The sequence below is a fragment of the Meriones unguiculatus genome, chromosome X, assembly GCF_030254825.1.
Source record: "Meriones unguiculatus strain TT.TT164.6M chromosome X, Bangor_MerUng_6.1, whole genome shotgun sequence".
In the NCBI taxonomy this organism is placed as follows: domain Eukaryota; kingdom Metazoa; phylum Chordata; class Mammalia; order Rodentia; family Muridae; genus Meriones; species Meriones unguiculatus.
This window is the reverse complement of record NC_083369.1, coordinates 75,398,059-75,422,853: the sequence shown is the minus strand read 5'-3', so window position 1 is coordinate 75,422,853 and position 24,795 is coordinate 75,398,059. Positions and strand designations below refer to the sequence as shown.

At 38.8% G+C, this 24,795-nt stretch overlaps 1 protein-coding gene across 4 annotated transcripts in view; it reads right to left on the bottom strand.

Moving 5' to 3' along the window:
* Dock11 (dedicator of cytokinesis 11) overlaps nucleotides 1-24,795 on the bottom strand; it is a 198,944-nt gene that overhangs the window by 132,673 nt on the left and 41,476 nt on the right. For all 4 annotated transcript variants that reach the window (XM_060375411.1, XM_060375407.1, XM_060375408.1 and 1 more), the window contains exons 2-6: nucleotides 12,991-13,107; nucleotides 12,818-12,907; nucleotides 11,644-11,726; nucleotides 10,499-10,568; nucleotides 10,044-10,139 (exon numbers count right to left, since the gene is read on the bottom strand). In XM_060375411.1, the coding sequence (XP_060231394.1) occupies nucleotides 10,044-10,139; nucleotides 10,499-10,568; nucleotides 11,644-11,726; nucleotides 12,818-12,907; nucleotides 12,991-13,107 (456 nt within the window). The remainder of the gene's footprint in view (nucleotides 1-10,043; nucleotides 10,140-10,498; nucleotides 10,569-11,643; nucleotides 11,727-12,817; nucleotides 12,908-12,990; nucleotides 13,108-24,795) is intronic.

Genomic DNA, 24,795 nt, shown 5'->3' with positions numbered 1-24,795 from the left:
AGTAATTTCAAACATCTTCAGGAACTGCTTCTACATAGCACTCCAGGTTTGGGTGTCTGAGACATAATTCATATATATATCCAGTCTAGCCTTGAACTCTATCCACCTGCCACCATCTTACAAGCACTGGGATTACATGCCTGTGCCACCAGGCCCAGCTACTGAAGTAAAATTTTTTTAACTCAGAATATTTTGCTTGTATGTTTTAAAATCAATTAAAAAAAACCTTTTGTATACGTAACATGCATGAAGAAGTACAATTGCCAGACACAAGGGGATATGCAAGCTGATGTCAAGTATAGTCCATTACAGAGATTCAGATAATATACACAGAAAGAAAATTGGCTTCTATGGGCTGTTATTTGCCAGTGAGTCATGATTAGTACCTAGGCCCTTCTGCAACAGCTTTTTGGCTACTGGGAATTAACAACAACTCTCAAAACATGAATTTGCTGATAAGAAAAGATCTCTGGGGCTCAGTTCTGTGAGCCCAGGCACTGTGATGCAGGTTGCTAAAGCTTCCATTGCTTTTCATCGGTGCAGAAGGTCCCATCAGACAGAGAACTCTGGCTGCACCTGCCTCAAGTAGAGGAAAATTACTCACCTTCTCATTTACTTATGAAATTAATTAGTAGTCTTTATTTGGAAGATTCACATACTAGAAACAAACAGAAATTTCCTTCCAGCATACCTCTTATTCTGTCATTCTTTGGTTTTAGCTAAACCTCTTCCCCCACTGTCTACACGTGTTGGGATGGCTGCTTTCCTGACCCGTGGGTACTTAACTTCTCATTAAGCCTGAACCAATGCAGACTTCTGAAAAGCTTCTCCCCACCCTGTGACAGAGCCCCTAAAGTCCCCACCCTGTGACAGGGCACCTAAGTTTGCAAGGTCAATGCCCTCATTATGCTTTGCTTCACAGAACTGGACCCTTGCTTTAGCAACTACAAGACCACTACCATTTCCAGCCCTTTGCTTATATTATATACATTCATAGCCCCTCTGTTCACAGTGAACAAGCAAGAGTAAAAATGCAAGAGTAAACACTCAAGGTGCAACTAGCCCATGAATGGGACAATAATAAAAAACACATTAGCCTATATAGAATAGAGAAACTTTGGCAAAATCTCTCAGAAAGTTCTGGCTGATACTTCCTCTCATGCTCGTTCTAGTTTTGGCAGATTTCCAAATACAATAGTAGTGCTTTGGCTTCAGAAGTGAAAGCAGAGAACATGGGACATAAGTGTAACTTGCAATATTACAAATAGTGATCTCCAATCCATAGTGGACAAGGGTAGGGACAAATGAACCCTAAAACCAAAAATAACTCTCAACCCTCACCATGGTCCTTATTTTACAAAACAATTTTGATAAAAGCTATGTAGCCTCATATGACCAATTTGGTTACTTTTCTTTTTGCTTCTCCTATCTACTGTTCTATAGAAGTTTTAAGACAACAGGCTAGGGGTGCAACTCATTTGGGGGTCCAACTCATTTAGTAGAGTATATACCTAGCATACATGAATCCCTGGTTTCCATCTGGAGGTGGAGGCAGAAGAACCAGAAATTCAAGTCCATGCTCAGCTATATAGCAAGTCTGAGCCTAGCTTGGGACATGTGAGACCTTATCTCAAAAAAAAAAAAAAATAGGGGCAGGACAAGATGGCGGCACCAGGAGAACACTGAGTCTGATGAGCAGGACAACATTTTCCGTACAGCGACCAAGAGACTGAACTCTGGGCCCTAAAACAACAGCGACTGTGGGAATCAGTCAGGTCCACGCTTAGGTCACCCACCCAGAACCTGGAAGAGATCCCGGGTCCCACAAGCACTAGGTCGCCAGACCAGAGCCACACGCCTGCCTGTCCTGATCATCTTCCCAGGCTGATTGGTGGGCATAAAAAACACCAGAGACTGGGAGTCCCAGTCCCTAGAAAAACCCACGGGGAAGGAAGGAAATGGTACTGACTTGGGTCACCCAGTCTTTCCCTGGAAAAAGTCTCGCAGACCGGTGGGTACAAGCCGCCATCACTGAACTGGGCTCCAACCGCCTGTGCGCCCCAGAGTACCAGAGACTGGGAGTCACTGTCGGGAGAAATCCTCACAGGGAATGAAGCAAAGGGGACTGACTTAGACCACCCAGTATATCCCTGGCAAAGGGTCCGCAGACTGGCCCAACCCAGGGACCTGCTGTGTGCCAGATAGCCTGCTGTTACCAGGAGAGTGGTACCCACCAACCACAGATTACTGCTTGGGTACTGGGGCTCACAGCCCCAACCTCAGACCTATAAAAGCCTGGAATACCTGAGATCAACCCCCAGATACGGCTCCAAAGGTCAACTAGTTATCCCTAACAAAACTGACCAAACCACGGGACATACAGATTTCAGCAGCAGATCACTAAATTTACAGCAAGAAACCCAGAAGCACGGTAGCTGTCTTCAGGAGTTCTCCGGGTGAGAGGAGAGCCCTCTGGAATAACAAGGACCACGACCAAAATTACCACTCAGATCTCTATGCCTGAGGGAGCAGCAGCAACTCCTGAAAAACACTGGCCATCCAGTGACTATACCCAAAAAGCTGAGAAGGCTTCCTTCAGGAGAAACCATCTTCCTGCCAAGGGGATACTCTCCACCACAGGATTCCAGGAAGCACCAGAAACTAACTCCAAACACATAAGATAGCCTAACATGGGTAGAGGCCACCGTAAAAGCTCAACCAACAAAATACAGAGCAATATAGCATCTCCAGAACCCAGTTATCCAGGGGCAAGTAGCCCTAGACTCCCCAGCATAATTGAAATTCAAGAAGATGCTCTTGAAGAGCATAAGAGAGGAAACAAATAAAATGCGTAAAGACCTAGAGGAAGATAAACTCAAACAGATTATGGCCATCCATAAAAAAATACAGGAAGATAAAAACAAACAGATTATGGCCATCTGTAAAGAAATATAGGAAGTTGCAGCCAAACAGTTTGTGGCCTTTAGAGAGGAAATGCTTAAATCACTGAAAGAAATAAAAGTAAAAGAGGACTACTCAAATAAACAGCTGCAGGAATTGAAGGAAAAGCAGGAAAATACAGTCAGACAGGTGAAAATACAGTCAACAAAACAGCTCAAGATCTGAAGATAGAATTGGAAAAATTAAAGAAAACACAAATGGAGGAAATTGTGGAGAGAAAGAACTTAGGGAAGAAAACAGGAACTACAGAGGTTAGCATAAACAATAGACTACAAGAGATGGAAGAAAGAATCTCAGGTGTGGAAGATACAATGGAAGAAATAGATGTATCTGTCAAAGAAAATGTTAAATCTAAAAAATTCCTGACACAGACTGTCCAAGAAATTCAAGATGACATAAAAACACAAAACCTGAGAATAATAGGAATAGAGGAAAAAGAAGATTCCCTGCTCCAAGGCCCAGAAAACATTTTCAACAAAATCATTGAAGAAAATTTCCCCAACTTACAGGAGAGGCCAATAAGAATACAAGAGGCTCACAGAAAACCCAATAAATTAGACCAGAAAAGAAAATCCTCCCACTACATAATAATCAAAACAGTAAGTATACAGAACAAAGAAAAAGTACTAAAAGCTGCAAGAGAAAAAGGCCAAGTAACATATAACGGCAAACCCATTAGAATCACACCTGACTTCTCAACAGAAACTATGAAAGCCAGAAGGGCCTGAACAGATATCATGCAGACATTAAGAGAACACAGCTGTCAGCCCAGGCTACTATACCCTGCAAAACTCTCAGTCCTCATAGACGGAGAAAACAAGATATTCAATGACAAAAACAAATTTCAACAATACTGACACACAAATCCAGTGTTACAGAAGACACTAGAAGGGAAAATACAACCCAAGAAAACTAGCTACTTTCAAGAAAACATAGGAAATAATTAACCTCACTACAGTAAAACAAAAAGCAACCAAGCACACAACCTTATGACCACAGCCAACATCAAAATCAAAGGATCTAACAGCCACTGGTCATTAATCTCTCTCAACATCAATGGACTCAACTCTCCAATAAAAAGACAAAAACTAACAGAATGGATGTGTAAACAAAAGCCAGCGATCTGTTACATACAAGAAACACACCTAAGTCACAAAGATAGACATTACCTGAGGGTAAAGGGTTGGAAGACGGCATTCCAAGCAAATGGACCCAAGAAGCAAGCAGGAGTAGCCATTCTAATATCTGATAAAATAGATTAATCAAAATCAAAAGAAATGGGGAAGGACACTCCATACTCATCAAGGGAAAATTCCACCAGGAAGACATCACAATGCCCCAAATACAAGGGCACCCACATTTGTGAAAGAAACATTGATAAAACTTAAACCACACATAGATCCCTACACATTAATAGTGGGAGACTTCAACACCCCACTCTCAACAAAGGACAGTTCAACAAACAGAAATTAAACAAAGAAACAATGTCTCTAACAGAGGTCATGAATCATATGGACCTAACAGACATTTACAGAACCTTACACCCAAACACAAAAGAATTTACCTTCTTCTCAGCAACTTATGGGACCTTCTCCAAAATACACCACATATTTGGTCGCAAAGTGAACCTCAACAGATACAAGAAGATTGAAATAATCCCTTGTACCTGTCTGATCACCATGGAATAATGCTGGACCTCAACAACAACAGAAATAGCAAAAAGCCTACGCACACATGGAAACTGAACAACTTGCTACTAAATGACAGCTGGGTCAGGGAAGAAGTAAAGAAAGAAATTAAAGTCTTCTTAGAACTCAATGAAAATGAAGACACAACATACCCAAACTTGTGGGGCACAATGAAAGCAGTGCTAAGAGAAAAGTTCATAGCACTAAGTGCCTTCGAATAGAAATTCGAGACAGCTCATTCAAGCACCCTAATGGCTCACTTAGAAATGCTAGAAAAAGAAGAAGCAGACACACCAAAAAGGACTAGACAGCTGGAAATAATCAAATTCAGGGCTGAAATCAATCAATTAGAAACAAATAAAATAATCCAAAGAATCAATGAAACCAAGAGCTGGTTCTTTGAGAAAATCAACAAGATAGACAAACCCTTAGCCAAGCAAACTAAAAGGCAGAGAGACACCATCCAAATCAACAAAATCAGAATTGAAAAGGGGGACATCTACAGACACTGAGGAAATCCAAACAATCATTAGGACTTACTTCAAAAGTCTATATGCCACAAAATTTGAAAATCTAAATGAAATGGAAAATTTTCTTGATCGATTTGACTTACCAAAGCTGAATCAGGATGAGTTAAATAAATTAAATAATCCTATATCCCCCAAGGAAATAGAAGCAGTCATCGAAAGTCTCCCATCCAAAAAAAGCCCAGGACCAGATGGTTTCAGCGCAGAATTCTACCGGACCTTCAAAGAAGAGCTAACTCCAATTCTTTTCAAACTATTCCACAAAATAGAAACAGAAGGAACATTACCAAACTCATTCTATGAAGCCACAGTCACCTTGGTACCTAAGCCTCACAAAGACCCAACAAAGAAAGAGAATTTCAGGCCAATCTCCCTTATGAACATTGATGCAAAAATACTCAACAAAATACTTGCAAACCGAATACAAGAACATATCAAAGTTATCATCCACTATGACCAAGTAGGTTTCATCCCAGGAATGTAAGGGTGGTTCAATATATGGAAATCCATCAATGTGATCCACCATATTAACAAACTGAAAGAAAAAAAAAAGCACATGATAATCTCCCTAGATGCTGAAAAAGCATTTGACAAAATCCAACATCCATTCATGTTCAAAGAATTGGAGAGATCAGGGATACAAGGCACATATCTAAACATAGTAAAGGTGATATTCAGCAAGCCTATAGCCAACATCAAACTGAATGGAGGGAAACTTAAATCATTCCCACTGAAATCAGGAACAAGACAAGGCTGCCCACTCTCTACATATCTCTTCAACATAGTTCTGGAAGTCCCTGTTAGAACAATAAGACAGTTGAAGGAGATCAAGTGGATACAAATTGGAAAGGAAGAAGTCAAATTATCACTATTTGCAGATGATATGATAGTATACATGAGTGACCCCAAAAACTCTACCAGGGAACTCCTACAGCTGATAAACACCTTCAGCAAAGTGGCCGGATACAAAATTAACTCAAAAATAAAATCAGTAGCCCTCCTGTATACAAAAGACAGAAGGGCTGAGAAAGAAATTAGGGAAACAACACCCTTCACAATAGCCACAAATGACATAAAGTACCTTGGTGTAACCCTAACCAAGCAAGTCAAAGACTTGTATGAAAAAAAATTCATGTCTCTAAAGAAAGAATTAGAAGGAGATATCAGAAGATGGAAAGACCTCCCATGCTCATGGCTTGGCAGGATTAACATACTAAAAATGGCCATCTTACCAAAAGCAATCTACAGATTCAATGCAATTCCCAACAAATTACCAACACAATTCTTTACAGACCTGGAAAGAAAAATTCTCAACTTCATATGGAATAACAAGAAACCCAGAATTGCTAAAACAATCCTCTACAATAAAATATCTTCTGGAGGTATCTCCATACCTGATCTTAAACTGTAATATAGAGCAACATTAATAAAAACTTCATGGTACTGGCAAGGAGAAGAGGACCTCCCCTATCAGTGGACTTGGGGAGGGGCATGTGTGAAGAAGGGGGAGGGAGGGTGGGATAGGGAGGGGAGGAGGGAGGGGCTTACGGGGGGGGATACAAAGTGAGTAAAGTGTAATTAACAAAACTAAATTTAAAAAAAATTAGAAGAAAATTGTATTCCACAGCAAGAGGAGAGAGGGATGGAAGACAGGAGGGAAGAAGAGAGGAAGGAAAAGAAATGGTGTGGAAGGAGGAAGGGAGGGAGGGGGAGACAGAGAGAGAGCAGAGAAGAGAGAGAGAAGAGAAAGATAAGTGAGAGTAGAAAGAGATGTGAAATATAAGCAGCTGGGAATAAAAAGAGACAAAGCAAAGAACCCAGCTCAACTGGACAAGGCAGTGGCTAGCTGGCGAAAAGGAGCAGCTGGCCTCTTCACCTAGCCCATGTGGTCACCAGGTTACCTCAGATCTATCATCCACTCTGTGAATTTATGGCTCCTTCCTGGCCCCTGTAAGTGTGGGAGTTTTCAGCCTCAGAGGAAGATAACAGCCAAGCTGAACACTCAATCTTGGCTGACTGTATCTGCTTCCTAGTACTATAATAAATTACTCCAAACTTGGTCGCTTAAAACAACATAGATTATACTACATTGGAGTTCTGTAGGTTACAAGTCTGACTGGTCTCACTAAACTAAAACCAATGTAGGAGAGGGATCTCTTTCTACTCCCTTGCTTTTTTTTTTTTTTTTTTTTTTTTTTTTTTTTTGACCTTCAAGATGATGCCCATCTTCTTTGGGATTGTGACTCCTTTCTCCATTTTCAAAGGTAGCCACATACCATCTCTCTATGAGTCTGCTTCTGGTCACATCTTTTCCTCCAACTCTCCTTTCCTGCCTCCCTCCCTTCTCCACTTCCACATGTCAGCTTTTTTCTTATTCTGGGCCTGCCTGGAAAATTCAAAATGGTCTCCCTATTAGCTTACTAGCAGATTGAATTCCCTTTTGTAATGTAAGCAAACATTTACAGGTTCCAGGGATTAGACACGGACATCTCTAGGGACTCATTAGTCTTGCTACCACATCAATGTGTATTTTAAAAATTATAAAAGAAGATATAAACCATGAACATTTTTACAGGCAATTGGCAAATGGAGGGTTTTTATTTTTGTTGTTGTTGTTTTTACCTAAAATAAAGTTTTCTTGAGAAGTTAAAAACTTGTCAGTAAAGCAAATTGTAATTCAATGGATTTGAAAAATAATTTAAAAGTCTTATGACAAATTGCTTAGTAAGTCTTAATTTCTAACTAATGTCTTATGAATCCAGATTTCCATATAGCATATTTTCTTAGCGCTGTGCTAAACCTAGGGTACAGATAAAACAATTTAACATTTTGCAAATATTATATGAGGAATACAGTCTAATCTATAACACACAAGGGTACACAGTCAGATGAGGGAAATACTTTCTATAGCTCAGTAGAATAGACCTGGCAACCATTAATCATATATTTCAAAAGAGCTGGTAAAGATTATTTGAAATGTTCCCAACACACACATATACACACACACATACACATTCATACAATGGTGATTAATATTTAGGCTAGTGCATATGCCAATTACACTGATCTATTCATTGTTTATTATGCAATATACATGTATTGAAAGTTTACATTGTAATCCACAAAAAGATACATTATGTATCTTTTAAAAGGTGTAAAGCCTTAGAACCATTTTCTGATAATGTACACAGAGTTATAACCTCCACACATTTGCTTCTCAACCTGATGATTCTGACAGGACATGTATTATGGCACTCAGATAACGAGCATGACAGTGTACTGGCCAAGAGAATAGGCTCAAATCCTACTTCTGAAAACTTGGAGCTCTGTATGCTTTCACAGAGGCTAGAGGTCAACACTGAATGTCTTCCTTTATCATTTACCACCTCATTTTCTGAGACAGTCTTTCAGTAAAACTGAAGCTCACAGTTTCATTTAACTTGCTGATCTACAAGCCCCTTTGATCTACCTGTCTCAGCATCCCAAAGGTTGTGATTACAGATGAATGTAACATTATCCAGATTTTTGTTTATGTGGGTAATAGGAATCTAAACTCTGGCCCCATGTTTGCATAGCAAACACGTTACCCACTAAGCCATATCCCCAGTGAGGGAGCTCTATTTAGCCATCAGGCTTCTCTGTGCCTATTTTACTGCATCTGTAAACTAATAATAGCAATAATAATAGTGCCTATTTCATAGGGCTACTATGCAGATTCAATTCAGAATATAAAAATGAGATGCAAAATAAATTTGGTATGTTGCTTAAAATACATTAAGCCCCCAGTAAACATATTCTCTTATTACTTCACATGTGAAAAAAAAATGCCATGTTCTGATGTAATAAATACACAGGAAACATCCTACAACTTAGTTTCATTATCTTAGGAACTTGAAAATGAAAGGGAGAACAAGACATTGTTACCAAAGGGAAAGCAGCAGGCAAAATATTAAATTAAGATAGAATTTGAGTCTTCCTTAGGTAGACATCCATGGTTTCTGCTTTCAGACTATTTGAAAGCTAGAATGTCCTTCCATACTTAATGGAACTATGAGTCATCCTCAGTAAACCACATGATCTTATATCGAATATCTGAAAAAAACAGTTATATTAAGTATCATGGAAGAATTTGTTTCTCTCCTGAGAATATTCAAGAAGCTTGGTTGCTCTTCCTCTGGATTTTAATGGCTTTTCACTGCCTCCCATACAAAAGCCAAACTCATGCCCAACACACTGAAGGCTCTGAATGGTACTCATTCCCTTTCAGTGTTGTTGGTTTTGTCTTCCACACAACTTCACTATCTGGTCACACTACTCCGTTTTCTAACTAGGGTCTTACCACCCTAAGGCACTGTTTTACATAGGAGTTAATGTGTTATGTTTCTAACACAAGATTGAAGCTATGGGACACATGGAACTCTCATCTTAGATATCAATATATTTCCGCACGATCACTAAGATTTAATAAGCGTCAAATTCATTCATTAAATCCATTTTCACATAGGAATCTCTGATGCCTGTTTTTATAAACCTATTTTCTTCATTCAACTGACAACTTTCTTAAGTTTCCTTATTCAGACAATAAGAACCTCATTACATATCTTTAAAAAGTTGACATTTCTAAATTTGTTCTGAGGTTGGAGCTTTAAAAATATGCATCTGTTAAGAGTCTTTCATTAAAAGGTTTTTGGTTGGGGAAAAATGAGAACAGACATATGTATAAAAAAGCCATAATGAAACCTATTATTCTACATGTTAACTTGAATGAAAGATTTTTATGAGGGTTCCTTAGAAAATGAACATTTCCCCAGATTTATTATGTATGCCAATATACTTCAAATGATAAATTAATATAACTACTACCCACCTTCATGGTTACTGTGATGGTGCTATTTACATTTGCTTTATGTAACCAACCTTGTTTTATCACACCACCCTTCTGAGAACATAAAGAAGATGAATCCTGAAATAGAATAAAAGCCATCAGTAAAATAGCAGTCAACAAGCAATATATGTAGTCAACATTTAACAGACACAGAACTAGTCCTGTTCCTATTTCCTAATTAAATATAACGTCATTAATCTCCATAAATATTTAAAATACTTACCATAGAATGGTAAGCCCAGTGATAAAAACACAGTAAGTCACTCAGTAGTTACTAAAGTGTAATCTATTTTTAAATTAAAAACCATTCATTGGTTAGAAAGCTGACCACAAATACTCATAACCACTTTTTCTTGCATCTTTCATCGTTCCTTAAGGAATTCACTTTCAGCAAATGTGACCCTGAAAGAAAAGCATACTGCTAGCCCAGGCTTTACCTCATCTTTCTCGCAGTCTTCATCAATCTCAAACACATGATTAGGAATCTTTTCTGGTCTCAGAGACTGGCTGAAAATGCAAGAATATTCTTTCAGACATTGAACACAACCTCCAAACATCATCAACAAACAAGAGCTGGAGAACTCAACTTCATTTTTTGGAGAACAAGAAAATGCAGAACAAGAGATGGAAAAGTACTATCTTCCTTTCAAATGCAAACCTTACTCCTGAGTAAACATGCAGAGCTTCTGTTTGCTTGTTTGATTTTTGCTAAGCAAAAATTCCTGACTAAGCTACCTTTTCAGCCCTGAATTATTTGTATATAAGGACTTCCACATATGCAGTCAACTGCAAAGTTAAAACAGACCAGTAGGTATCAACAAGAGCAGAAGTTGCTAAGGAACATAGGCCAGGGCTGTTAGAAGTGGCAGAACTTTATCTTTTCATGGGTCAGAAAGCAACACAATGTCATTTTTGGCTCTCCCATTTGTTTGCTTTAAGAACCTAGACTGATAATGTTAGTAATTTCTTTCCTGGGAAAATGATTTTAAAAGCTATAGGTGGCTGCACAGATGTCTTGTTTCTACTTTGTTTTTTCCATATTTCCTAGATGAGACCAGCTCTCATGTAGTGGCGAAATGGTGGAGATGGGAAAGTTAAAACAGGTTGATTAGGTGAGTCAGACCCAGCCAGTTAGTAAATAGCAGATGGACAATTTGAACCATGACTATTGTATCAGTGTTCTCATGACATTCCTTCAACTTCACTGAGATTCTCCCCTCCAAGAACCCAAGGGGTATCAGCAGTTGCCAAATTGATTTAAATACCTTCTAACTTCTTTACTGAAACCACTAGAAAAAGGTTCCCTATATTTTCCAGAATGAACAAAAGATTATTCTGTAGTCAATATGGATCCACAAAAGTAAGTAAGCTCACACATACTGGGAAGGGTGTCAATAAACCAAAGTGAAAACATACTCAACTAGTCAAAATATTTCAGAAGCCAAATACCCTGTTGTTTTAAGTTTGACTTATTATAAATTATAACAAGGGTTTCAGAAAATTTTTCCAAAAGCCAAATAATAACAATAATGATGATGATAACGATAATAATAATTCTATTTTCCTTGACATCTAAACTTACCATGGCAACATCCGAAAGTCCCCAGAGAAGTCTTCATACTTATAGTTCACCAAATGCCAATCTGTGCTGTAGGTCTTAATACACTATAACAAAATCGAAATCATAGGAAAAAATACAAAGAAATATTTTTATAGTCTGGTAGAGCTGAGCATAGCAGCACACACCTGTAACACTCAGCATCCAGAGGGCTAAGAAAGGAGGACCCATGAATTTAAAGCCAGCCTAGGCTGCATAGCAAGTCCCCATCACAGACTAACCAACCAAAATCTGGTAAAACACCCACAGACTTTCTAAAATAAGTTGAGTAATGTTGGTATGGGCATTGTCCCTTGGGGATCAAGTCTGAGTCCAGTGGTTCTCAAACTTTGGATCACAACCCTCCCTCTTTTTTTTGGTGGGGGGGGGGAAGAGTTGAATGATCCTCTCATAGTGGTAACTTAAGACCATCAGAAAACACAGATATTTACATTATGATTCACAGCAGCAGCAAAATTATAGTTATGAAGTAGCAATGAAATAATCTTACAGTTGGGGGTCACCACAACATGAGAAACTGTATTCAAAGGTCACAGCATTAAAAAGGTGGAGAACTACTGATCTAGAGAACTGACAACAACAAAACCCTAATTAGTATGTCATTCTGAAAACTCTGAGTTCAAGTCCATGAAGAAGTACTCAAATCTAAAAGAAAAATGCCAACAACAAATCCTATGCACTCCTTATAAATACTTAAGTTTTATTCTCACATCATACAGAATTCTTACATAAGTTAATTAAGTTTAGTAGTTTTATTTCCCATTATAATAAAGTAAAAAGTGCCTTCACTAGTTTATAAACTAAATTTGAACTTCACAGTTTAAATGTTTGTTTGTTTGTTTGTTTGTTTGTTTGTTTTAATGCCAAATACATATGCTAGGTGGCTGGAGAGATGGTATAGCAGTTAAGAGCATGTACTGCTCTTGCAGAGGACCCAGGTTTTGGTCCCAGAACCAATATCAAGTGGTTTACAACTGTCTGTAACTAGTTTCAGGGGATCCATTGGCTTTTTCTGGACTATTTGGACACCTGCTCACACATGGTTCACCTAAACTCATTCAGGCAAAAACACAGAGAAATAATAAAAAGAAAAGAAAAATGAAACAAATATCCTTTGGCTGGACACTGAGCCCCTTACCTCTTTGACAAATAAGCTTTGGGCCTTCTTTTCAGCATCTTCTGGTACAGTAGACTGCACTGTTCTGCACTGACGCCCAATCACGGAGATCTAGGAAAAAAAACATGTTCTTTCTCTAGGAACTGGCTTGGAAAATAAAGTGGTTATTCTTTTAAAAAACACTGTGTACTCACAGATATGTCTTCCATGGGGAACATAAGCAGATCTCTGAGGGGATCACTGTAAATCTGCGTTTTTCGTTGGGTGATAACATTCTCATAGTCCAGGGGTTCAATGACCTTGGCCTTTTCCTTTGTAAGAGACAAGGAAAAAATGTTTCTGTCAGACTCTCAGAAAACAGAAATTCCTTTCTGTGTAGCAAAGGTACACTATCTCACACAAAAAGGTGATTGTTGCCTGGTGGTGGTGACACAGTCCTTTAATCCCAGCACTTGGGAGGCAGAGGCAGTCAGATTTCTGTGAGTTTGAGCCAGCCTGGTCTACATAGTAAGTTTCAGGACAACCAGGGCTACACAGAGAAACCCTGTCTCGAAAAATAAACAAAAGGGGGGGTATTGATACTAATAGTAAATAAAGTTACTTTAATATGAGAAACCTTCTCCAAAAGTACACACACACACACGGCACACACATGTGAACACTAAGCACATGCATGATCACACTCCTCCTTGCTGTGGATAAAAATTTTAAAGAAATAGTATCACTTTCTATATATCTATATGTCTTACAAAAAAAAAAACTCTGAAAGTAAATAAAAATGGCATATTTAAAAGCCTGTGAGTCATTTAGTGAATGTACATATTTGCTGTGTACCTAAATAGAAGAAAACATGGACACTCATGTTCCCTTTCTATGCCAGATACACAATCCAAAGAGTGTACTACATTCCAGGTTTTCTATGGCAAGCATGAGTCCTGGAGATGCTTAATCCATCTGAAAGGACATGAAAGGGTGAGCTTCCAGGAGGCAAACTCTGTGGACTCTAGTTGGAGTGCTAAGTGAGCTGGCCATTGATACTAGGGCCCCAGCCTGAGGCTCATGTTACAAGGAACAGGGTTAATAAAAATGAGAACTCATAACATGACATAGTATGATAGTAGTAGTAATACTAATGATGAAGAAGATGATGATAATGAAAATAATAGCAGCACCAAATGAATTCTTTTAAAGGATTGTATTTAGTACTCATTCATGCATATGATGTGCTTTGATGAAGTCCATACCCATTCTCTCCTTTCCAATTCTTCTCCTACCTCCCCTCTTCTCTCTTTCAACTTCTTGTTTAAAATTCCACTGAATCCATTTAGTGTTGCCTAAATTTGCATGGGTGTGAGACCCTTTTCTAGAGCATGGGGTGGCTTCTTAGGGCCTATGTCCCTGAAGGAAACCAACTCTCCCTTGCTCCGCGACCATCAATTGCCAATAGCTCCTGAGCTCTTTCTATACAGCAGGTACTTGCTAAGTGTTTTCTATGTATTTTCCAATGTAATTCTTCTAACAAACTACGAAATAGGTATAGTCAATTCCCCTATATTACAGTTGAGGAAGTCTTGGGCTTAACTCAGGTTGAATAATCTAACTCAGGTAAAATAATCTGCTTATCTTCAGAGTCAAAAATCAACCATAGGTCTCATTCTTTCTCTCTCATGCAGTCGTTTCCCCACTCAGAAATACACAAAGATATTAACATACAATGTCTTGAACTCAAATTCCTCCACTACCTACCTGCCTATCATTCTTTCACTGAACATACCATGATCTATTTTTAATTCTCTGACTATTCCAAGGCAGGAAGCCTCCCACAGTACAAAACCTAGGCCTGTGATTCAAGCTGCATCTCGATGAGAAGAAAAGAAGAAAGGACTAGCGCCCCACCTTTCCATTCCAGCAAGATTCAGTTGGGAACTGCTAGTATCAGAGCCAAAGAAAAGCTTTGATTTGTTCACTGTGCATGACAGGCATCCAAGCATTAACAACAGAATGAACTTTAAGATATTCAGACTCAGTTAAAGCCATGTCTTGATACACTGTTTTAAACAATTACATGTTAATTGTTTGAACAATATATGTCAATAATTTCTAATAAGGATGTTTTACTGAAATGAAATTACTTAAATTGTATTGATAGAAAATGAATAAAGATTTAAGACCTATTAAATGGTGGCTAAAGAGTTGGCTGGGTGGGTAAGAATACTTGTTCTTAAAAATACTCAGCACCCACATAGAGGTTCACCAGTTCCTTTGGGCACCAGGCATGCATGCAGTGCAAAATACTCATAAAGAAAAAATAAAATAAATCTAAAAGAATTTTTAAAGATGTATTAAATCTTCACCACAAAGAAATGACATATTTGAAGACATAAATATGTTTAAAATGATTTAAAAATATACATATTTTAATATTTCATGGCACCCATTATTATGTACAATTTCCATGGGTTTTTTTTTTTTGTGTGTGTGTGTGTGTGTTTGTTAAATGTTTAAAAATGAGCTGGGTGTGCCTTTAATCCCAGCACTCAGAAGGGAAAAGTAGGCAGGACTCTAAATTCAAGGCCAGCCTGGTCTACATAGTGAGTTCCAGGTTATCCAGGGCTATATACTGAGACCATGTCTTAAAAAAAAAATGTTGAAAAAAAGGGGGGTTGGGATATATCTCAATAGTAGAGCACTTATCTAGTATGCAAAAATCTGTGGGTTCAATCCTCAATACCACTCAGAAATACACAAAGATATTAACATGGGTTCCATAATAATGGGAAGAGGGACTGCCTCTGACATAATCTGATTGGCCTGCTCTTTGATCACCTCCCCCTGGGGGGGGGAGCAGCCTTACCAGGCCATAGTAGAGGACAATGCAGCCACTTTTGATGTGAACTGATGGACTAAGATCAGAAAGGAGAGGAGAACCTCCCCTATTAGTGGACTTGGGGAGTGGCATGCAAGCAGAGGGAGGAGGGAGGGTGGGATTGGGAGGGGAGGAGGGAGGGGCTTATGGGGGATGCAGAATGAATAAAGTGTAATTAATAAAAAATAAAAAAACTGTAAAGCCCACACTTTTAAAATTATCACATAAAAATGTTTAAAAAAAAGAAAAATAAAGAAAAGAAAATAGAACTAGTCATCAGATTCAATGTGTAACTTGTTGGATTAGCATCCATTAGCATCTCTGTATAATAATTTCACACATAACTGTTTCAAGTACCTTAGCGAAAGGACAAAAAGAAACCCTTCTTTGGCTTTCTCAAGTCGCAGTAATATAAAAAAGCCTACACCAAAAATGAATGTGTTTACATGTAAACTATATGCCTTCTAAAAATAAAATCAATAATATCCCCACATTTTAAAAATCATATAAACATACTACAGTTATAAAAAGAGGGTTTTACTTTCATTTCAAACTGACTCTGAGTCTTCATTTCTATTTCTTCTAGCACAAGTAGCAGTATATTAGAAAAATTAGAGTAACTGAGTACCACAATGCTTACCCTTAATGCGGTGGTTCTCAATTTGTGGGTCACAACCTTTTTGTGGGTCATAAAACAGATACCCTGTATATCAGCTATGTACATTACAATTCATGATAACAGCAAAATTACAGTTATAAAATGGCAACAAAAAATAAATTTATGGTTGGGGGTCACCACAGCATGAGAAACTATATTAAAGGGTAGCAGCATTAGGAAGGTTGAGAATCACTATTCTAAGAGAAGACCTAGACCTGTGAACGAGGATTCACCTCTATGAAAAAAAAAAAAAAGAAAGAAAGAAAAAGAAAAAATGAAAGGGAACAGAAACCCTACATTTCCCTTCTGATGGGATTCAGTCATCAGACAAGGAAAAGGTTGGATTTACGGAATTATCATGATTTAATATTGGTTCTTCCCAGCAATCTAGACTATAACCTTTATGAGTTTGCTTTTTTCTTTTATTTTTTTTAATCATATCATTAGACTCCTATGGTTATCAAACAAAAAGCTCTTCTACACTTAGGTTTTTCATGGGGGTGGGGTAGGTTTAATCAAAACACATTATAGGCATGTATGAATGTTCAATAAATAATTTAAATTAAGTATTTAAAAGATGAAATCTGAGCATGCCCTTAATCCCAGGGCTAGAGAGGCGGAGGCAGGCGGATCTCTATGAATTTGAGTCCAGCCTGATCCAATGAGTTCCAGACATGCCTGGCCTAAATAGAGAGACACTCTCTCAAGAAAAAAAAAAAAAGAAAAGAAAAGAAGGAAAGAAGGAAGGAAGGAAGGAAGGAAGGAAGGAAGGAAGGAAGGAAGGAAGGAAGGAAGGAAGGAAGGAAGGGGAGGGAGGGAGAAAGGGAAGGAAGGAAGGAGGAATGGAAGAAAGGAAAAAATAGAATTTTCATTTATGTTTGTGATTTATCTTTTTAGTTTGTATAATGATTAACCTACAAAGATTGCTTTTCTAATAACACAGCCCTGCATTATAATAAGACTTTACCAATCATTCAAGTAACATCAAGGCCCTACTGCAAATGTTAAACAAAAGGCAAAGGCATTTATACAACCAAGAGTGAAGTGAGCAAATGTTTCAGTCTTGCCCTCCTAAGGCATGACAAGAAAACCATCAACCTAAATCTGGATCCTACTCAGTTTTCACCAGGGAAAAACAAAGTGGTCTGTCTTTCAAAGTTCTCACTCCCTGATTCCTAAGCTCCCTTGAAATAGCTTGCTAATAGTAGTCTTAGTATTTTTTTTAAATTCCCATCATTTAAAGATCACTGTGGAACATTAAGAAAACACTTGCATCTGCATCCCAGTGATCTTAAAGAAGGTCCATCATGTCCATGCATAAAGTACTATCATTTTAACTTTATACATGATGGAAGTCGCTCAGAGGCTCTTCTGTTCATGTCAGGAGAATCACCATTACCACCACTCAAGCTCAGATTCTTTCTCTTTTTGCCATGTTGGAAATGGAACCTTGTTCATGGCAGGCAGGTGCTCTAGGACTAAGCTGCACCACAGCCCCAAAACACATCTTCTTACTCCTGATCCTTTTCCTTTTCTTGTCAGTGTTTCACAAACTGGACGGATCTGTTTACAATCCTTAAAACAAATATGTCCACTGAGACTGGAGATGAAGCGCAGTGAAAAGGGCTTGCCTAGATTATTATGAGATCCTGGGCTCAATCCCCATTCTAAACATCTCCATTGAGATGTATTTACTCATGGAAAAGTTTTCTGAGACTCCTGTAACGAATAAAACATCACCATTTACCTAATTCTAGTCAAAAATTTTAGTGTTCAATGGTTTGAGATGTAGTACATTGTTTTGTGATCATTTAAGCTGCCTAAGAGGAACTCTCAATGGCCTTCAGTGTATAAATCCTAAAACTAGGCAATGTCCCATTCCACAAACTGAGAACATCTTATCATTTTTAGTACAGGGAAAACAGGAAAGACATCAGTATAGATTCAGCTGCAGTATGCCTCTTGGCAAAAAGACTAGAAAGAATGGACTCCAACTTGGGGTCTATCCACAACATTACAACTTGAACATTCTTATTTGTGGCAGTTCTTGCACATCCAATGTGCTGATCTCTCATCATTTTAGCTATATATGTGTAAAATACCATGTCTGTAATCCTAAAATATGTAAATACGTGCATGCATGCATTATAGCAGACAGTGCAACCACTGATGTTGACAGTTGCAATCACTGGAGGTCTCTGAAAGCATACATGGCTAGTAAGTCTGTATATATTACCATTAGAAACATAAGTACAAATTCATTCATTTAAGACACAATAAAAGGGCCTGAGAGGTGGCTCGGTAAGGGAAGCACTTGCCACACAAGTGTGACCACCTCAGTTATATCTGGGAACTCATTCAAGGTGGAAGAACTAAAACCTACTCTACAGAGCTGTTCTCTGACTTACACACACACACACTCAGAGAGAGAGAGAGACAGAGACAGAGACAGAGAGACAGAGAGAGAGAGACAGAGAGACACCCGTCGTGTATACAATAACAACAATAAACAATAATGAAATTCAAAGCACAAGTAACCTCATGTTTCTCTGGAAACAAAACAAAATCAGCCAGACTTACTTCTGCTAAGGTACTACACTAAAGGTCATGATTTTACCAGTACATCTTCTATTTTAGAAACCAGTTCTTGTAAAGAATTCAGAGAATGTTTCTTCTGCAAGCCTAAAGTGAGCACTGGCTGCATAGAATCCTTCTTTATCACGCTGGGAGGAAAGCAGAAAGATTAGCAATGAGGGAGGCATGGGGCCAATTCCAAACCTTCCACCACCAACAACCCATTCTCCACACCACGCTTCAGTTCAAGAAAGAACATGGCAACAACTGTCTTAAGACAATTACTTTATCCAAGATGTCATTTTTGTGGTTTTTTAAACCAGTGGCTTCTGGATTATTGGTCTTGTTCTTTTGTTTCTGTTTTAGAGAGAAAGGGTCTTCCTCTGTAGTCCAGACTGGCCTGGAACCTACTAGGTATCCCAGGCCAGGCCCAAACTCATGACAACCTTCCCAAGTGCTAGGACCACAAACATAAAGTACTATGCATCACTGAACTTCTCTCATGGGAGATAACAGTATGAAGAATGAAGTACCATACTCAAAAAGAGATGAGTTTCTCCGTCCCATTGTTCCTCTACCCCCTTCACTTAGAACTTTCTGCACTCCCCTTTGCCATTCTGCTCTCTCTTCCTCTTAGCCACTCAAGAGAAGTTTTGAGTGTTGTCTCCAGAGAATATCTTAAAATAACCATCTGCGCTCAAAATGGCCACTGGGGCATGCAATTTCTGACAGGAGGGAAAACCAAACAAGGTTCAGTGTGTGACACATTTATTTTGTCCCTACTAAGGGCCAGACCCCTGCTAGCCCTTGGTGATAGGGACAAAAAAAGAACTGGACGTTGCCCTTGAGAAGCTCCTAACTTACTTACTGCAGAAGGAGATAAACCCAAGACATCTGACTTGATCCTAGAAGACGTCTTTTTTTAAAAGCCACACTTGGCTCCTGCAGTTCTGCCATACCTTCCAATGGCTAGTGCCATCTACCAAAGTACTGGCACAAACCACTTTATACACAAAAATATGGGAATCCATCTATTACCATTTATTTCAGTCAAAAGGCTTTCATTGTGTGAGAATATGCAGTCTAGGATCACTCCTGCATGTCTACCTATGTTCATAAACTGTAGACAAAAGCCAGGTATGGTGGCACTTAGGAGGTTGAGGCAAGAACATTACAAGTTTGAGGCCAAGCTGATTACACAGGAAATTCTTAGCAACACACACACACACACACACACACACACACACACACACACACGCTAAAAAAAATCCACCTCCCCAATGAGATTCTACCAATTTATAACTCTTATGTATGTGTGTTCATGTGTATATGCCTGTTTGCATATGGACACACGTGTGTGGCAGTATAGGTGCACATGCATGTCGAGGCACCAAGTTGATATCAGGCATCTTTCTTGATTATTCTCCACTGTATTTATCAAGCCATTTCAGCTCATCTGGATCACCAGCTCCTCAGGGAGCCCAGGTCTTAACCTCAGAGGGCTGAGATTTAAAGACAGGTCACCACGCCTGCCAGCTTTTATGTGGGTGCTGGGGATTCCAACCCAAGTCCTCATGGTTGTGTGGCAAGTGCTTTACCTATTGAGCCATCTCCCCAGACCTCTCACTATTTTTGAGAGAACCTAACCTGCCTTTTCTCTAACCCATGGTATTTTTACCATTGATTGTGGTATGCACTTGTACACAGCTTTGCTTTGGCACCCAACTACATCGTGGTTTAGTTTTCTCAGCAGATTCTTAAGCACCTGGCAGGGAGGGAAAGGATGCCTTGTACTTTGCTTCATAGACTCAGCACCATTTTGCACACAGCTGAGCACTATACACCTTTTATTTTAACTCCCTCAAAAATCCTGAGTGGTTTTCTTCTTTTCTTTAATGTTTGTTTTAAAGATGATACAAGTGAGGTTTAGGCAGATTGAATGCCTCATATTTGTGCAGTGAATCATTGCTCATAACTGTAATTTGCACCATAAGATTGTGTGTTCTATACTCAAAAGATAATTAGTATTTCTTTATTCTTGATCCTATTATGGTTTGTTTCCCTAGGTGGACTTTACATTTCATGATTTTCTAAAACATGGAAACATAGTTGACTGGCTGGCTTTGTGTGTCATCTTGATACAAATTAGAGACGTCAGAGAGGAAGAAGCCTCAATTGAGGAAATGCCTTCATGAGATCCAGCTGTAAAGCAATTTCTCAATTAGTGATCAGTGGGGGAGAGCCCAGCCCATGGTGGGTGGTGCCATCCCTCGGCTGGTGGTCCTGGGATTTATGAGAAAGCAAGCTGAACAAATCCACGGAAAGGAAGCCAGTAAGCAGCACCCTTTCGTGGCCTCTGCATCAGCTCCCGCCTCCAGGTTCCTGCTCTGCTTGAGTTCCTGTTCTTACTTCCACCAATGATAGACTATGATCTGGAAGTGAAAGCAAAATAAACCTGCCCAGCTTGCTTTTTGGTTATGGTGTTTCATCACAGCAATACAGAAACCCTGACTAAGACATATGTTCTCTTTTTGTTCTGTTTTGTTTTGAGACAGGGTTTCGCTGTGTGTAGCTCTGGCTATCCTGAAACTTGCTCCATAGAACAGACTGGCCTCAAACTCACAGAGATGCACCTGCCTCTGCCTCCTGAGTGCTGGGGTTAAAGATGTGTGCCACAGTGAGACCTTCCCTTCTTATTCTTTTGATGCTGAGGATGGCTGATTGGTAGAGCTTACATTGTAATTGAATAAGGAGTTTTACATCTCTAGGCTGTTGCTTCCAATTTAGCATGTCTTCAATGAGTAGGGATTAACACCTTGCATCTTTTACTTTGAGAAAAGGAGCTGGCAGATTCAAGTGGGGGAAGAATCAAAGTACAAAAAAAAAAAAAGTAAGATATTGTCAAGGGACCCATATCTAATTCATCTCAATATTCTCCACAGAACCTAGCAGAGAGTCATGAGAATTCCAAAGCCAGAAGCTTTTGTGATTCCTGGGGCTAGCCAGCTGCATTACACAAAGAGCCCAGTCTTCCGGTACAAAGTTTCCAGGCCAAAAGGGCCACCCAGGCGGTCAGAAGAGCACAGTCTTCAGAAACTATTTTCAGTTTCCAGCTTTAATTAAGGCATGACTTACAACTCTAAGAATCAACAAAATGGGATTTCAAAGGTACTTAAAACTGAATATACAGACAAGCAGGAAAAATTATCCTACCTGCCCCTCCCTATATTTTACCAATTTTAGAACGTTAGCGCAGGAAATTTTTAATATGAAATTACTTCCCCTTTCCAAGTTGACTTGCTATTTATTTTATTCTAAAGAAAAGACTGTATACATGCTCTAGAAGAGGCTCATGCTTGCTTAACAAATGTTTTCTTTACTGCCAACTCAGATATTATGCAAATAGTCCATATTCTCTCCAAAGGAGTAAGCAGAATTCTGATGAACTCTTTGTCTCAAACTTCACTGTACCCAATAATTATAACTTGACACAATCCACTGGCTCTCAGGCAAGAGCTGATTTGGATTCAGTTCCTCCTGGCTTGGTATTCACTTTGTAATAATAAGTTTTAAATGACTCAAAAGTAAAACAAGGAGAGGGGCAAATGAACAGTGGGGCTTGAATAGAGAGGATGACCATTAGCAGAATACTAATTTCATTCTTAGCACACTATTATTGATAGAAAAAAAATGCACCTTGGTAATATATACCAACTTTCCAGAAAAAAAGAATTGAACAAGTTCTCAAGACATACACAATTATGACAAATAATTTATTCTATGCTTATCAACTAATTTCAACCTGCCATTATGTTTGTGATTGCCATAGTATGCAAAACTCTAAGAAACTTCACACTAGTAACAGTGACCCACGTCTAACAGTGCTAACTACTTGGGAAACTGAGAAAGAACTATGTAATCCCAGAAGTTCAAAGTTAGTTTTGACCTTTAAAAAAATGTTCTAACTAGTCAGGCAGTGATGGTGAATACCTTTAATTCCAGCCGAAGCAGGCAAAATCTCTGAGTGTGTAGACAGTCTGAGCTAGTTCCAGGACAGCCAGGGCTACACAGAGAAACCATGTCTCAAAAAAAAAAAAAAACAAAAAAAACCAAAAAAGTTCTCACTGATTTTTTTCCTTACTTTTATACAAAGCCATGACATACTTTGCATTCTTCAGCAGAAAAAAATTCAAATGTACAAATGTTCCATAGATTTACAGTCAGTGAAAAACTAAACACCTGAAGTCCTTTTAGCATCATCGGAACACAAAACTGTTTACACTTTAGAATGTGCAGCCACACATCATTTTTCACATTAGATTGCACCACAGGTCTGTCCATCTCACTGATTTGTTTCTGATAATGGACTAAAGAAAACTGGAAGGCCCCAGTTTGAAAACAAACCATAAAAAGGACATAAAGGCATCTTGCAACAAATCCTTTAGTCTCTCCTATAATTGGTCATCTTGAGTCTACTCATTAACTAAAATGACTCCACCTTTTTTTTTTCCTTTTGTGAACCGCTCCCAATACTAGAAGTCTATATCACTACCACAAGATACCATACTGTAATAACTATCTAAAGAAATAAACACAAAGTACCTTTGGCTGTTCTTAAGTTTACATCTGTAAAAAGTTGAGAGCTTTCCTTTTTCTTTGTACAATATTACAGGACACAGTGACCCAATCCACGTTAATCATATTTATCAATAGGTACACCTGCCTCAGTGTCGCCCTGCATTTTGCTACCCTGTTGACCTGCACACACCTGGGCAGAATTAGTCACACCCATGTCGTTTTAGTCTAACTTAAATATGCTCCCACTAATATGTTTGATTTGTTTTATCTTATAGTCCATCATGGAGAAGTCAAGGCAGAAATTAAACAGAGGCCATGAAGGAAAGCCGCTTACTGGCTTGCTTCCCATGGCTCACTCAGCTTGTTTTCTCAGACACCCCAGTACCACTTGCCCAGAGGTGGCACCACCCACAGCGGGCCAGGTCCTTCCATATCAATTATTAATCAAGAAAATTGCTCCACAAGATTTCTTACAAGCCAATCTGATAGGAGTATTTCTCAATTAAGGTTCCCTCTTCTCAGATGATTCTTGCTTGTATTGAGATAGCAAAAACCAAACCAACAAAAAAAGAAAGAGGACCTGAAGTATTATGGGTCAAGACCTATGAACCTTGAAGATTGAACACCTAAAGCATACTGAGAGATGATGAAACCTAATTACTTTTTATGCTGAATTTAACAAAAACTAGGAAGAAAGCTACGACATAAAAAAATAACCCCACCCAGTTTGCTTCCTTGTACATACAAAAAGGTAAAAACCTCCAGTCTCTCCTAAGAGACACAAAAAACTCATTAGCATAGTTAGATTTTAATGTGTGAGGAGATCCTACAGCTCAGGCAAGTTTTGCTTGCCAATCTGCTACAAAAGTGAGGCTTTCTGGTCAGCCATTTCCAGAGAATTCTTCCAGGGCACTTACAAAACAAAATGTGAAATACTTAACTTAGTCACACAAGTTCACTGAACATCAGCCATAGGCCAGACAGTGAGCTACGTATGAACCCTTGAAAGATGGACAAGATGCAGACGGAGCCCTTAGTGACCTCATGAAGTACAGGGGCACACAACCACACTTTCCCACAAAGAGCTAGGATGAGACATGCCAAGGGTTGGAATGGTACCATATTAACTTTTTTTCTGGATGGAAGTAAGTTTATTTCAAATTAACTTGAAGTAAATTTATTTCAAATAGGGCACCAATGACAGAACAGAAAACCAATTCCACCCAAGTCAAGTTTGGTGAATCAATGAATTCAGTTGGAGTTACTTACAGGAAGGAGTGTGGGGTAACTTATTGGTGAAAAGTCCTATCCCTGGCAATTGTT